This window comes from Mustela putorius, unplaced genomic scaffold (genome assembly GCF_011764305.1).
Source record: "Mustela putorius furo isolate JIRA1106 unplaced genomic scaffold, ASM1176430v1.1 tig00003853_pilon_pilon_pilon, whole genome shotgun sequence".
Taxonomy (NCBI): domain Eukaryota; kingdom Metazoa; phylum Chordata; class Mammalia; order Carnivora; family Mustelidae; genus Mustela; species Mustela putorius.
The window spans coordinates 77,011,415-77,027,150 of record NW_025422005.1 but is presented as its reverse complement, the minus strand read 5'-3'; the positions used below and the strand labels follow the sequence as shown (position 1 = coordinate 77,027,150).

At 34.2% G+C, this 15,736-nt stretch overlaps 1 protein-coding gene across 14 annotated transcripts in view; it reads left to right on the top strand.

Moving 5' to 3' along the window:
• Nucleotides 1–15,736, top strand: part of HFM1 (helicase for meiosis 1) — a 114,089-nt gene that overhangs the window by 96,708 nt on the left and 1,645 nt on the right. For 13 of the 14 annotated variants that reach the window (XM_013056164.2, XM_013056156.2, XM_013056167.2 and 10 more), the window contains 5 exons: nucleotides 1,902–1,981; nucleotides 3,197–3,300; nucleotides 9,298–9,543; nucleotides 11,149–11,239; nucleotides 15,603–15,714. In XM_013056164.2, coding sequence (XP_012911618.1) covers nucleotides 1,902–1,981; nucleotides 3,197–3,300; nucleotides 9,298–9,543; nucleotides 11,149–11,239; nucleotides 15,603–15,714 — 633 coding nt within the window. Of the gene's footprint in view, nucleotides 1–1,901; nucleotides 1,982–3,196; nucleotides 3,301–9,297; nucleotides 9,544–11,148; nucleotides 11,240–15,602; nucleotides 15,715–15,736 lie in introns of those variants that run through there. The other variant, XR_006601817.1, reaches the window with a different exon arrangement.

The following is a 15,736-nucleotide window of genomic DNA, read 5'->3' as shown; positions in this document are numbered from 1 at the left end:
ATAATTGAGTAAAGGATAAATAACTAAATAGGCTTTTTCAGTGATAGAGAATTCTGTGACAGAGGTGTAAGATAACTTGAAATTGGATAGAAAGTGAACTCAGTCCAGATTTGATAGGTGAAGAAAGGATTCCAAATAAATATGACTGAGACTTGAAGAATCTCTAGGCATAAGTCAGGTATGGAGAGATAGGCCCCAGAGTGGTGGTGGAGAAGGATAGAAGAGTATTCCAGACATAGAAAATATGAAGTGGTCCAGAACTGAGAAAGAGAGACATCTTTTGAAACATTGAAGTTATACAGTGTATCGAGTTCAATCACAAGTAAGGGAGTAGTGAGAGATGAGGCTGAAGAGGTAAGTAAGAGCTAGATAATGAAGGTATTTTTGCTATTTTAAAGATTTGGACCTTATCATGAAAGTATTGGGAGGCCACTGAAGAGTTTTAATGAGTGACATGATCAGAATTGCAAAATTAGCAAGACAGGAAATAACATATGTTGGAGGGGATGTGGAGAAAGGGGAACCCTCTTACACTGTTGGTGGGAATGCAAGTTGGTACAGCCTCTTTGGAGAACAGTGTGGAAATTCCTCAAGAAATTAAAAATGGAACTTCCCTATGACCCTGCAATTGCACTCCTGGGTATTTACCCCAAAGATACAGATGTAGTGAAAAGAAGGGCCATCTGTACCCCAATGTTTATAGCAACAATGGCCACGGTCGCCAAACTGTGGAAAGAACCAAGATGCCCTTCAACGGACGAATGGGTAAGGAAGATGTGGTCCATATACACTATGGAGTATTATGCCTCCATCAGAAAGGATGAATACCCAACTTTTGTAGCAACATGGATGGGACTGGAAGAGATTATGCTGAGTGAAATAAGTCAAGCAGACAGAGTCAATTATCATATGGTTTCACTTATTTGTGGAGCATATCAAATTGCATGGAGGACATGGGAAATTGGAAGGGGAGGTGAACCATGAGAGACTATGGACTCTGAAAAACAATCTGAGGGTTTTGAAGGGGTGGGGGTGGGATGTTGGGGTACCAGGTGGTGGGTATTATAGAGGGCATGGATTGCATGGAGCACTGGTTGTTGTGCAAAAATAATGAATACTGTTATGCTGAAAATAAATAAAAAATAAATTTTTTAAAAATTGCATTTTCTAAATTTCACTATGGTTGCAATGTAAAGAACAGATTAGAAGATGATAGAAAAGGAACATAGGGACTCATTAGGTGGGTTTTGCAATAATCCAGGCAAGATAATGGTTTAGTTTAATAGTAGCAGTAGCAGTAGAAAGAAGTGGCTAGGTTTAAGACATTTTTCAGAGATAGAATCAACTACCCTGGGATTTAATTGCTTATGACGGCTGAAGTAAAAGGAATAAATATGATGACCAGCTTTCTTGATTGAGCAAATAGGAAAAAAGTGAGGCCTCACCAGAATGGAAACTCCAAAGGAAAAATAAGTGTGGAGAAGTAAATACACAGTAAGTTCAATCTGGAAAACACTGAATTTCGAAGCCTGCAAGATATCTAGGTAAAGATGTTCTACAGAGAGTTGGATTAACTCTTCAAAAATGAGGGAAAGGAGCTGAGTTAGAAATATATATTTTGAGAGTCATTCACTTGTAAATGATAATTGAAGCCATGGAAGTAAATTAGATCTTTAGAAATGTGTAAAGAGAGAAGAGAAGAAGGAGGCCTAGTAAAGAACCTGAAGAATATCAACATTTAAGAAGTCCCTGAGAAGATTTGATTTGAGAACTAGCCTGAGTTTCTCATAATCCATTGGTTTTGGGACTTTGTCTACCAGCAAGAGTTTTGCTGTTTGGCTTATCTGTTAAAAAGTGCTGCTGTGAAATTGACAGTTGAACTTTCTTTTTTTCATTAATAGATGCAAATGAATAAGTCTCAAAGTGTGGACCTTAAAGAATTTTGTTTTACTCCAAAACCTTCTCTCCCCAGTATATCAAGGTACAAATATAATGTTAATATCCAAAGTAGAATAATCATCATAAACTCTTTGCTTCTCCAAATAACCATTTATTCAGGGAAAGGTGAACACTGACTACATTCATATCATAGTAATCATTTAATTCCATAATGAAGTAATGACATCATAAGAGTTTGGTTATCTAAATTTATTTAGAACTCTGCTGTTAGAGAGTACTTTAACATTCACTGAATCATCTCATTCCTGGGAAACTACCCTTCCTATATGTTATGCCCTCAGGCCTTCTCTGCTTTCTAAATTTAACAGGTCACAAAAGTATACCTTATTTTTTTTTAAGATTTTTTTTTTTTTTTTTTTTTTTTAGTTTGACAAACAAAGATCACAAGTTGGCAGAGAGGCAGACAGAGAAGGAAGCAGGCTCCCTGCCGAGCAGAGAGCCCGATGCGGGGCTCGATCCCAGGACCCCCAGGACCCCAGGATCATGACCTGAGCTGAAGGCAGAGGCTTTAACTGACTGAGCCACTCAGGCGCTCCACAAAAGTATACTTTAAAAAGAAAAATCATGTTGCTGTACAAAATATAATCTTATACATTTAGGGGCCCACTCTATATTAATAACACTTAATATTTATTAAAATAATTTAAATTTTAAAATTCCACATTTTATATTATCTCTTTTAGCCTTAACCACGTCCTGCCTCATAAAATGAGGTATTTCTATCCTATTTTATAGATAAAATAACCGCAGTTCATATTCCTAGTTATTAAGCAGAAGGCTCTAGGTGATTCCTCAGCTTTCTTTTCCTGTATCATGATGGCTGGAAGGCAATAATATATGTCATTTTCCTTCCAGATAAGGGTATTCTGTATGCAGGGATGACATTTACTATACGTAATAAACAGTACAGAACAGCCACTGACCAATCAGAACAGATGCCAACACTACTTCTAGAGATCCTAGCTTTTATTATCTAATTGAAAGTTGCACTAGCAATAGATTTTTAAGGCTATACACTGATAGCAGAAATCTACATATCTGGGTCATGAAAGATGACTAAGTATCTTGCTTACAATAAACACCTATTTTTTACTCTTTAATACCCAGGCTAATGCAGCTTATCATAGAAGTGTTGAGAAGATCAACCATTTCTTTTTTATTTATATGCATAAGTGGTTTTCAAGTTCAGATTAATTTTAATATTTAACATTTAATGGTTTTATTTATCTTTATAAAGGTCAGAGTGTTTAAACATACCTGAATTGTCTATAATGGAGCAGAGGGATCAACATGAAATCTGTGCAGAATTTCAACAAGAACCATCAGAATATCAAGATAAAGGTAAGTTACCATTGTTATTACCTTGAAAGAGAAGTTGGTTTATCATTACTTCAGAATGACAATGTTATTGAAAAACCAGCATCTGAGATTACTCATTATTAACTTACAACATTTTTCTCTTGGGTTATTGGTCCAATTTCAAATTCTTAAGTCTGTTGTTTCAGATGGACTTGCTATGTTTGTTATAGATTTTTTTTAAAAGTCTCTTCTCTACGTTGTGTTGACTATTTTTGTTTAAAGATAATATGAGGAAAAACTGAGAAAATAAGAGACCTCAAGATACACAAAGTATTAAAATGCTGAACTATTTCTTTTATATGTCTTTAAAATTATTTAAAATAATATTATGTTTATAAAATTAGTCCAGTTTTATAAAATAGCTGTGTGAACTTGGAAAAATTATTTAACTTCTTTAGGTCTTAGTCTTATCTTTAAAATTAGGGGATTAATTTAGGTGAACTTTAATACCTCTCCAGTTTCTAAACCTAAGATTCTTACAGTTTCTCTGATAATATGAGAATATAACTTAATTTGTGGGCTATAGCTCATATGTAATCTAGATTTGCTTTTTTTTCTGTGTCAGTCATGAAATTAATAAGATAAAGCATATAGTTCTTCAACACTGGGACCAATTCATCATTACTCTGGATCCTATTATTAATAGCATCATTTGTCTGGGTCATGCCATCAATAACCAGTCTGTTAAAATGTGTGAGAAATAATCCTGGCCATAGAATTGTTTGTTTCTGTTGCTATATGTAGAAATGGTAAACTTGAGGTTTTCCACAAATAATTTTATGTGTGTGACCTTAGCATCTATTGGTATTCTTTCCTTCATTCTGTCACTTTATGCATCCTCTAGCCATAATTTAAGATCTTAAGTAGGCAAGGGTTGGAGTGCCCACCACCTCTTAGGCGCAAATAAAAATAAGAAAAGTCCCCCAATCTCAGAGTATCAGAGCATTAATCCAACTTGCTCAAAGTCTAATATCATTACAATGTGGGGAGAAGTGTTACATTGTCGACTTCTTAATTTTTATCTCTCTTCAACCTGTAGCCATCTAACTTACTCTTTGTTCTGCTGCTCTATTCCCTGCCCTTCTACATACCACAGTTTACCTCTGATTACTTTCAAGCTTTTTTTTTTTAAGATTTTATTTATTTGAGAGAGAGAAACAGAGATAGCAAGAGAGAGCACGAGTGGGGAGGAGGGAAGCAGGCTCCCTACTGAGCAGGGAGCCCAATAGGGAGCTTAATACAGGGGTCAATGCAGGGCTGGATCCCAGGACCCTGGGATCATGACCTAATCCGAAGGTAGACCTTAACCAACTGAGCCACCCAAGCACCCCCTTTGATGCTATTTTTGCATAGTTTTCTTACTTTTCTTTCTTTCCTATCCCCTACCAAACCCAATTATATTATGATATTAAAGTTTCATCTAGATACTTTAACCCCCAATAATAATTGTATCCATGTTTTACTAAAAATGGGCCACATTTTTTTTTTTTTTTTAAAGAAGAAGGTGTGTAGTGTAGTAGGTAAATTCACAGGATCTAGAATAATCTGTTTAGGATGCCTAGCTGGCTCAATTAGTAGAGCATGTGACTCTTGATCTTGGGGTTTTGAGTTCGAGACCCATGTTGGGCTGGGAGGTTACTAAAAGAAAAAGTGCTTAGAATAATTTGTCTAGGTTCAAATTCTGCCATTGAGTAGTTTTGTCACTTTTTATAATGTACTACCCACTTTATCTCAATTCCCTCATCTGCTTATGTTTTAGGGATTTAGTATTAAATGAGGTAATATACATAAAGCTCTTAACATAGTATTTGTACTATTATTAGTAGTAATTGAGTATATTCATTATACTTTTCACACATTAGTTTTTGGTGGCAAAACATACTTTATTTGTATTCAAATATTGCTCTAGAGAATGTTTTAAGAAAAACATGCCAATTTTTATCATCTGTACTCCAATTTCAAGAAAGGAGAAGGAAAAATATCAGAAATTATATGAGAAAGTATGTTGAATCATAAAATTTAAATTGTAAGGGACCTTTGGGCAATTTTATAGTGAAAGAAACCAAGACTCTGAGAGATTAAATGCCTTGCCCAAAATCACATATCTAATTAATGGCAGGGCCAGAAATAGATTCTATATCTTTTGATTCCCAGTTCAGTGCCATTTCTATATAATGAAATTGACTTTTAGTTGTCAGTGGAGAATTGAAAATCAAACCTATATAAACTCTTTCAACTTTCTACCCTGCAACTGTGTATTTCTATCTTTGTATCATCCTTAACTCTGTTTTTAAGGAAGATTTCTCTTTTCTTCTATTCAAGGTTTATCTCTCTACCTACAGTTTTAATATTTCTAATCCTGCCTCCCTTGGGGCTTTAGGAGACCAGTTACCCCTCTCTTTTCTAAATTTTTAATCTCTCCTCATTTGTCTTCACCATATAAATATGCTCAAGTCTCTTCCTTCTTCATCTCCCTATCCTCATCAAGCTAGTCATGACTATTCTGGTTAAGTGACAGAAACTCTACTCGAAGTGACTTAATCCCCCCAAAAAAGGAGACCATTCATGTAAACTTGTAAGTCCAGACATGCATCTGGCTTTAATTTTGCTAGATCCAGGCACTCAAATAATTTTAGTCATGCCTCTGGCTTTCTCTCAGTTTTTTAGCTATGCCTGTTACTAATTGGCTTTATTTTTTTCAAAAGGCTTTTTCACATGGCAGGTAACCCCTAACTCACATCTTCCTACTTGAACAGTCTCAGTGGAAAAACAGCCTTCCTTGTTAGGTTTGGCAGAGCAGAGTTCATTCTAAATGACCTTAGTTGAGTCTTGTATTCATCCCGCCATCAAACCCTGTAGCCTGGGAATTGGGTCATGCATTCCTCTGCTGTAGCCCTTGGGACCAGGGTACCATAAATGACATCCTCACCAGGATTACATGGAATGTGTGGATTCAGTTTCACCAAAGGACAGGAAAGATGCTCCTGTTAAAAGAAGGGGAAGTATGTCAGGCAAAGAACAGAATCACCAGAGTCTTTACATACTTCAAAATCTTGCTTTCCCATCAAACAAAAATTCTTCAAAGGGTGATTTATACTCACTGTGCTCATTTCCTTACCTCCTAGTCATTTTTTCATTCACCTAAATTTGGGTTCTCTACTCCTTTGAAACTGCTTTTGCTTAGACCGTTTAGTGGTCTCCTAAGTGCTAAATTCAGTGAACTCTTCAACTTATATTTTCTTTGACCTTTGTTGTATTTGACACATCTGGTATTTCCCTTCTTTTGGAAATCTCTCCTTTGGTTTCAATTAAACTATTCTGTTGCTTCTCCTACTACTTCTTGAACTGCTTGGGCTTTTTCTCCTGTTGATGTTGCAAAGGATTCTTTTTTACTTTTTTATTCTTCTTACTTCATAAATTTTTCTTTTAATAGTGTCACCCAAGTCCATGTCTACAACTACTAACTATATTCAGATGATTTCTACATCTGCATTTGCCATCTCTTTCTTTCTATCTAGCTTGACTCATCTATACAGTTATCTTTCTGGATATAGCCACCTAATAGTTAACATAGCTGCATCTGACCTCTATCTTCTCTATACCTCACACTGCTCCTTTTCTTTTCTCCTTAGGTCAGTGAATGAATCCTCTTCTTTTCCAAGCTGCTAAAGGCAGGAAAAGAGTCATCTTAAATACCTTAACTTACATGCAAGTAATTGCCAAGTCCTATATGTTTTGCCTCCTAAACATCTCTCATATCTGTTCTTCTCTGTCCTTTCTACTGATACTCTAGCTCAGACATTCATTGTTTCTCATTTATTATAATAGCTTTCTTTGCTTCCAGTCTCATTATCATCCCATTCATAACTATTCCGGAGAATCTAATAGTATCTCTGATCATATAAACCTCTTGCTAAAATATCTTCAGTAATTACCCATTGCCTATAAAGGGTGAAAAAGTGAATTCTTCAACATAGAAAATAAGAATCAGCATAATCTGGCATTTAACTTCCTGTCAGGCTAAGTGGACCCTTCTTCTCCTACTTTGTGATCCAGAAATCCTGAATACATATAGTTCTCCAAACATTCTCTGGTCTCCCATACTGCCATGTCTTTCACATACTATGCTCCCCTCATGTAGTATCTTGCCTTCCCCCTTCCCCTGCTCCATAGTCACAGCTCTACCAAGCTCAAATTCCAATGTTACCTTCTTACCATTTTACCATCTTAGGAGCGTCCACTTAGGGGCGTCCATTGTAGGTTTAGGTCCTGTTCCCTTTACATTCCCATTACACTTTATATCTCTTCTATTTTTAGTATATATATATTGTGTGTATATCAGTGAACAAAAGTGGAATAATGTGAACTGGACTTGTAGGTACAATTGAAAGATAAAGTAGGATTTGGGTAGGTGAAGTAAAGTACTGAGAATATTTAAAATGAAGGAATCTTGGTGGTGCACTGGAGCAAGCTTGTGCTGGCTTGTGAGAGATTATTATTAAATTCTTGGGAATCTTTCAGCCATTATTAAAAGTTTAATTGTATAAACTTTCAATTAAATGATTAAAAACAAAGACTGTAAATATTCAAAATTGATCACTTTCTATTATGTAGTAACATATTACTGTGTTCTTGAGAGTATTTCCTTTTTATTTGTATCTATATGGTAGAAATACTATTTAATAGTGTGTTACTGTGCATTTCTTCTGAACTCTGCATTCAGAGATGTCACATTGGTAGCTTGAAATTAATCATAATGGGAATATTTATACCATGGAAATCAGCAAACACTGCATATTAGGACTTGATTTATTGCTTAGACTTATGAAAGCGATAGAAAAAATGTTAATAGTACAGAGTAAATTTAACAGTGTTTTCTGTCTATAGCTATGACATTGTGAGTAGCACAAAAAGGTGAGGGAATATTCTTCTAGTATTTGAAAACTGTTGTCTAATTTAGCAAAGGAGTTGCCTAAGTCGATGAATGAATGAGTCAAGTCCCAACATCCTTCTCTGTTATTTTGCTTTCACTTTAGTTGTTACAGTCAACAAAAATGTCAAGCAGCATTCATGTGAGAACTATATTCATTTGTTAACTGCAACCATAAATTGGCTATGGATATAAGAGTTGGGTAAAATTCAATGAAAACATTCAGTGAACATCAAATATATGAAATTTATAATTAAGCAGGCTATATATTTTATTACTATTTATAAATCATGTGTTACATATCCTTTACCCATAATAAATACATATAATAAATACAAGTATATGTGTGTGTATGTATGTGTGTATATATATATGCTTATATATATATGCATACATTTTGGAGAAACAGTTATTAGACATTTGTTAGCACACTGCTATGGAAAACTGCAAAACTAAAGGCATTTATTGCCCCTAACAATTTTATGAAATAGATACTATTATTATTCTCATTTTGTAGAGGAGGAAGCAAGGCTCAGAGACTTTAAATTACTTGTCTAAGATCATAAAACTAGTAAGTGAGAGAAGTAGAATTTTCATCTAGTAGTCTGGCCCTAAGCCCAGCTTATAAACAATGGATAACACTGAAGATTTTTTAGCAGGAGAAAAATTAAGATATATTTTGGAAGAACATATTTCCTAATAACATTCAAATTCACCTGTAGGAAAAAAGAGCTGGAGGAAGGAAAACCATTTTTAGAAATTATAAAATTCATTTTAGAGTAGGGTTATTCTCCTATAGGAATTAAGAGAGAAAATATAATTCTCTCTAAAAGTATCCATTGAAAATTAAATTTAATGCAACTCTCAGTATTTGTAATAGTAAATAGAATTGGTTGAAAACAATATTTAACAATGCTTGACCCAATACTTTTGAAAACTACTATTCAAAACTTCAGTTTAGTAGTTGAAAGATGTATTTGATATATCAGTGGAAAATTATGTAAATGATTTAAAAAGTACCTATACTCTTTTATACATACACATGACAGATTTCTCTAGATGGAACTATCCTATAACTTCAGATGAGAAAGCCCCTCAAACAGTGCTGTTCAACAGACATCTTAATGCATCTGGAAACCAGAATTTGAAAGATGTGGATAAAAGTAATACTCCATTCTCAAAAGTTTTGAATGTGAACTTTGAATTGGGAGATGAAGTTTGGGATGATTTTGATGATGAGAACTTATTAGAAGTTACCAGTTTTTCAGCCAGTACTGAGAAGACAAAAACATCAGGTAAAATTGTCTTTTAGCCTGAAATAATTTCATGAGAAATTCTTCGAATATTTTTCAATTCAGTTTCTGGGACTAATTTTCTTTGCCTTTTTTTAATGTTTGCTTAATTAGTTTTGTTTTTTTAAGATTAATAATTTTTAGCAAAACTGAAAATGTGACCCTTCCATAAATTACATTTCCTCCTAAGGACAGAATTCAAGGTTATTCTGTGATAATGACATAGAAGATGAGTTTTTTCTATTCTATTGCTCCCCTATCTTGTTAAAAACTCTATTTAAATAAAAAATGTTTATTGAATTTTCCCTCATAAAATAGACTATGTAGCTTTCAATTCTGTGATCACACATAATTTCCTAATATTTGTAAAGGACAAAATAATTCCATTTTTTAAAAATTATTTTATTTATTTATTTGAAAGAGTAAGTGAGAGAATGCTCACATGCATGAGCAAGAGAGGAGCAGAGGGAGAGGGACAAGTAGACTACACTGAGCACAGAGCCCCACAGATCCCACGACCCTGAGATTTTGAGCTGAGCCAAAATCAAGAGTTGGATGCCCAACTGACTGAGCCACCCAGGTGCCCCTAAAATTACTCAATTTCTAAAAGTATTCATCTGCTATCCAGGAAAATGAAAGACACCTTTTATTTCTAGTAGACACACTAATTTTTTTCAGATATAAATAAATAATAAGAAAGGATTTCTTTCTCCTATATTAGATATTATATTTAAATCATTTACAACTCCAAAATAACAGGACTTAGTTTTCTGAATTACTGGCAGATTTACTCTATGTCACTAAAACAGAAAATAAAAATCTTGATAAGCGTATGAGAAGACAGCAAAATAGAGATATTCTCTCCAATGATGGCTGACAGGAGGAAATCAGTATCCCAGAATTATAGTTACCTTTCAATGTATCCCACACCCCAATGCTCTTTTAAAAAATCTTTTTAAGGGAAGCTATTAGAAGTTGAAATATTATTGTTACAGGATTCTAAGAAATATCTAGAGAACTATTATTCCTTCCAGAGGGAATAGGATTTGACCACTTTCACAAAATAGGCCAGGAAAATCTATGATGTGGAGCCTGTAGGCACAATTTCCTATATCAGTGGACAGTTAGCTATTAGTTAGCTAGCTCAAAGTTAAAAGTCATTGTGTATTGCAATTTAAGAGGCAGTTTGTAGTGATTCTTAGAGGTAGCCTAATCATGTGAGGGCATAACTTTGATGCTGGAAAATCAGTCTCCATAAATGCTATGTGTAGAGCACTTTAAATGAACTTAATTGTATGCACACCATTGAAAATATTGAATGAAATTCAACTTGATCATTTACATGAGTTAAAATAAGTAAGTAAGTAAAAGTGGTTTGGGAACCTTTTAGTATAGTAACTGATAAGCTAACCTATTTGTTTGTAGTTTCACTCCCTTAGCTTTGCTCCCTTATTTCTCTATATAAATTAAATCTGATAATTGAGAGGATTATTCATTTCTTCTTTACTCAGAATCATATCTATTGGAGAGAGCCCTTGTAGAACTTCTGAAAAGATCCTTTCATCTATTTCTTGCCATTTAATTTCAAAATGTTATCTCTTTACATAGGATTTGGAAACACTTTGAGTTCAAGTACCGAAGGAAATAAGCTATTCCTCCAGGAGTCAAAGAGCAAATTCCAAGGAGAAATGGCAAAAAGGCAAGTTTTAGAATTTTGGTTTGGAATACCTTACAACTGTATATCCTTCTGACACATAATTGGAGATGGGATTGAATTATTAGATATCAAAGAAACTATAAGGTATTAACCAGCCTGAAACCTCTTATTTTTAGACCTGTTTCTCAAAGTGCTATTGACAGACCACCTACTTCAAAAGTATTGAAATATATTAAAAATACACATTCCTTGGCCCTATAATAGACTTACCAAATCATGGTCTCTGGGGCTGGAGCCCAGGAATTTTTACTTTTCAAAGGACTTGAAAACTGAATAGTAGTTTGACAGGTAGAAAAGAAGAGGATAAGGCATTCCTGGTAGAAGAAGCATGTATAAAGGTATAAGACTTGAGAAGGTATCTTATGCTCAATGGTCAGTAAAGCGTCAGTAGAGCCACAGCATTAAAGCTGAGTGCTGAGGTCTGATTCTAAAAAGCCTTGAATGCTGTATTTAGACAACTTAACTGTATCCTGTAGAAGGTAGTTAAAAATTCATACTGCCTTCAGGATTTGGTAGGCCAAAGGCAACTGAAGAGTGTCCCATATAAAACGCACAACTGTGGAGATATCACAACTCCAAATTTTGAGATTACTACAAAGCTACAGTAATCAAAATAGTATGGTACTGACACAAAAATAGACACTGGACCACTTTTTTACACCATAAACAAAAATAAACTCGAAAAGGATTAAAGACCTAAGTATAATACTTGAAACCATAAATCTCCTAAAAGAAAATATAAGTGGTAATTTCTTTGACATTGATTTTAGCAAGATGTTTATGGCTATGTCTCCTAAGGCAAGGGAAACAAAAACAAAAATAAACTTTTTGGGACTAGACCAAAATAAAAAGCTTTGCACAGCAAAGGATACCATGAGCAAAACAAAAAGACAACCTACTGAATGGGAAGCTATTTGCAAATAATATATCCAGTAAGGGATAAATTTCCAAAATAAATGAAGAATTTATACAATACACACCAAAAAAACCAATTTGATTAAAAAATGGACAGAGGACCTAAATAAACATTTTTCCAAAGAAGACATACATATGGCCCACAAACACATGAAAAGATGCTCAACATCACTAATTATCAGGGAAATGCAAATTGAAACCATGAGATATTACTTCATGCAAGCCAGAATGGCTAGTATCAAAAAGACAAGAAATGTAAGTGTTAGTGGAGGATGTAGTGAAAAGGGAACACTCGTACACTGTGAGGCAGGGAATGTAAGTTGGTGCAACCACTGTGGAAAACAGTATGGAGTTCCCTCAAAAAATTAGAATTAGAACTACCCTGCAATCTAGTAATTCCACTACTGGGTATTTACCCAAAGAAAACAAAAACACTAATTTGAGAAGATATATGCACCCCTGTATTTTTGCAGCATTATTTACAATAGCCAAGATATAGAAGCACTCCAAGTTGCGGGTAGAAATAGATGAATGACTAAAGTTGTGAGCTATTTGTATATCTAATACTACTCAGCCATAAAAGAGAATGAAATCTTGCCATTTGGAACAACATAGGTGGATCTAGAGGATATTATGCTAAGTAAAATAAGCCAGACATGTGATTTCACTTAGATCTGAAATCTAATAAAACAAAGCAAATGAGCAAAAAACACAAAAACAGACTCTTAAATACAGAGAGCAAACTGATAGTTACCAGAGGAGTGGTGGTTGGCAAAATAGATAGATCAAGAGTTGCATATTCTACCCACTGAGCTGTTTTAAACAGGTGCCTCAATTGAACATTTTTTAAATTACTATTTTCTTTTTCAAATGTCTATATGTCCTATATTTTCAGAGAACATCTTCATCTACCCACTTGCCACTTATTTTTCCCTCTTCCTCAACTACTGTATCCTAATTATTGCTAAATTTTGTATGTGCTATGAATTGTTTCAAAAATCCAACTCTACCTCTCAGTTTCCATTACCTCTGCTCTAGTTTAGCCTCACCATAGGCTGCTTCTTGTACTGGCCACAATGTCTCTTGTGATCCGACCTTCTGCAACTCATTCTATATATATCATATCACTATATATAATCTACAAATAACTAGAATAATTTTTGTCTTATCAAATTGTTTATCCTGTCCTTAAGTATCTTGGGAAGCTTCCTACTGCTTACATGGACATCAAAAACTAGGTTACAGCTGGAAGGGGCTATAGACTGTATCACATTTTATTTTATTTACTTATCTTAAAGATTTTATTTATTTATTTTTGCAGGAGAGTGAGAGAGCAAGCATACCACTGTGGGGAGGGGCAGAGGGAGAAGCAGACTCCCTGTTGAGCAGGGAACCCGATGTGGGACTCCATCCCAGGACTCTGGAATCATGACCTGAGCTGAAGGCAGACGCTTAACAGGGCACCCAACTGTATTACATTTTAAAAAATTAGTTCTTAAAATTTAGAAGTCAGGAGATGTCACATCAGATTTTAGATTCCTAGGGGTTTTTTTTAATCAGAATATTTGACAACACTAGACATTTATTTCTTACACAGCAACAACTGCTTAGAGCTGAGTAGTGGTTGATTCTTTCATTTATTTTTATTTTACTTTTTATTATTGAAGCATGACTGATATGCAATGTTATATTAACTTCAGGTATACAACTTATTGATTCAGCAATTTTATACACTACTCAAGGCTCACAACAGTAAGTGTAGTTAGTCACCATCTGTCACCACACAATGTCATTACAATATTATTGACTATATCCCTGTGCTGTAATTTTCATCTCTGTGACTTATTTATTTTACAAGTGGAAGTTTGTACATCTTAATCCCCTTTATCTATTTTGCCAACCACTACTCCTCTGGTTATTTATTTCTCCTAGTTTAAAATATAAGAAATTTGTGGTGTCTTTTGGTATTTTTGTTATTATTTAGTCATTTTACTGATTATTGGCGTGACGGAATCACAGATTTCAGAGAATTCCAGAACTGCAAGGTGCTTAATAATAAGCATCATTTAGTCTTCCCATCATCAGATGCATGAATCACCATCCAACATCACTGGCAGATATTCATGCCATCTCTACCAAGACAGCTCTAGTGACCAGGAGCTCATTCACTCCAACATGCTTGTTCCATATTTGGGTCTCTCAGACCATTCAAAGCTTTTAAGACTATTTGCCTAAATTTTGTCTTCTTACTATTTCCATTCATTGCTTCTAACTTTGAGTCATACAGAATAAACAGATTAGAAGCATCAAAGGAGAACAAAGCTATAGGTGTAAAGAAGCAAAAAAATTGAGTAGGAAGTAGGAAGATACAAGTAGGAAAATAACAAAGCACATAGACAGTTTTGTGGGCCATATCTTTAGAAACTATAAATAATTTATGGAGAGTTTAAAAGTAATGAATGGAAGATAAGTGGATTTAAAAAGGAATCCTTATCAAGAAGCCTCTAAACAAAAATTGTGCCAGAAGTTGATACTGAAAAGAAGGCCTGTAGGACCTGAGGATTTGGAGTGGAAAGGAGTCATGCTTTTCATTTTATACCCCTTTTTACTATTTTGATTTCTTGTCTTTAATCAAAGACAAAAAGATTCAATCCTCTCAACATATGTACTTCTCTATTCTACTACCTATATCCACTGCTTTTTACTCCTATTTTAGCCTATAAGTGTCAACTTAAATTGTCACCTCCTCAGAGAGACATGCATTCATAACCACCTTTTGAAGTGTGTTTGTGTCTCCACACTATTTCCTGTAATATTACTCAATTAATTTCCTTCATATCACTTCAGGATCTATAATTATGTATATTTATTATTTACTCATTGTCTGCTCCTCTACTAGATGATAACTCCCTGAGGATTTGTTTACCTCTTTATACCTAGCTCTTAGTACAATATCTGGCATATGGTAGTGAATAATAAATGTTTTTTAATGAATGAATTTAATACAGAAGATTGAAGGTGAATTTTAGTGTAGTTTTACATAAGAAGATAAGTCAAGTTATCTCTCTACAGTGAGATCAGAAGGGAAAAGAGATTAAAAGTTAAGCAAAGTGGGATTTAGAAAAGATTTACAGACTGCTAGGTAATAGAAAATTAAGCATAAGACTCAATTTTAAAGAAAATTACTGAATGATTACTGCTGTAAGCTTTTAAAAATCGTATTATCTAATTTGGAATATAGTAATTCGTGTTTTGTCTAAAGGAAAGGAGCTACACCAAATTTTCCATGAGTCTAAAAAACAGCATAATTTTTAGTAATAAATATGGTAAAATTTAATCATATTCCCCAAAGAATCACTATTCATCTAAATTAAAATGGTTTGTTTCTCCTCTTTGCTGTATTTTACAAATGATTAATTTTTATTTTTAGTTTTGTTTCATCGCCTGAGAAGCCAGATGTTTATTTATCAAATTCTCCTGTGTTCAAGTTTGATCCATCCTCCATGAAAAAATCACCTCAACAAGCTGGAAATGCAAATATTGTAAGAAGCACTTCATTGTTTT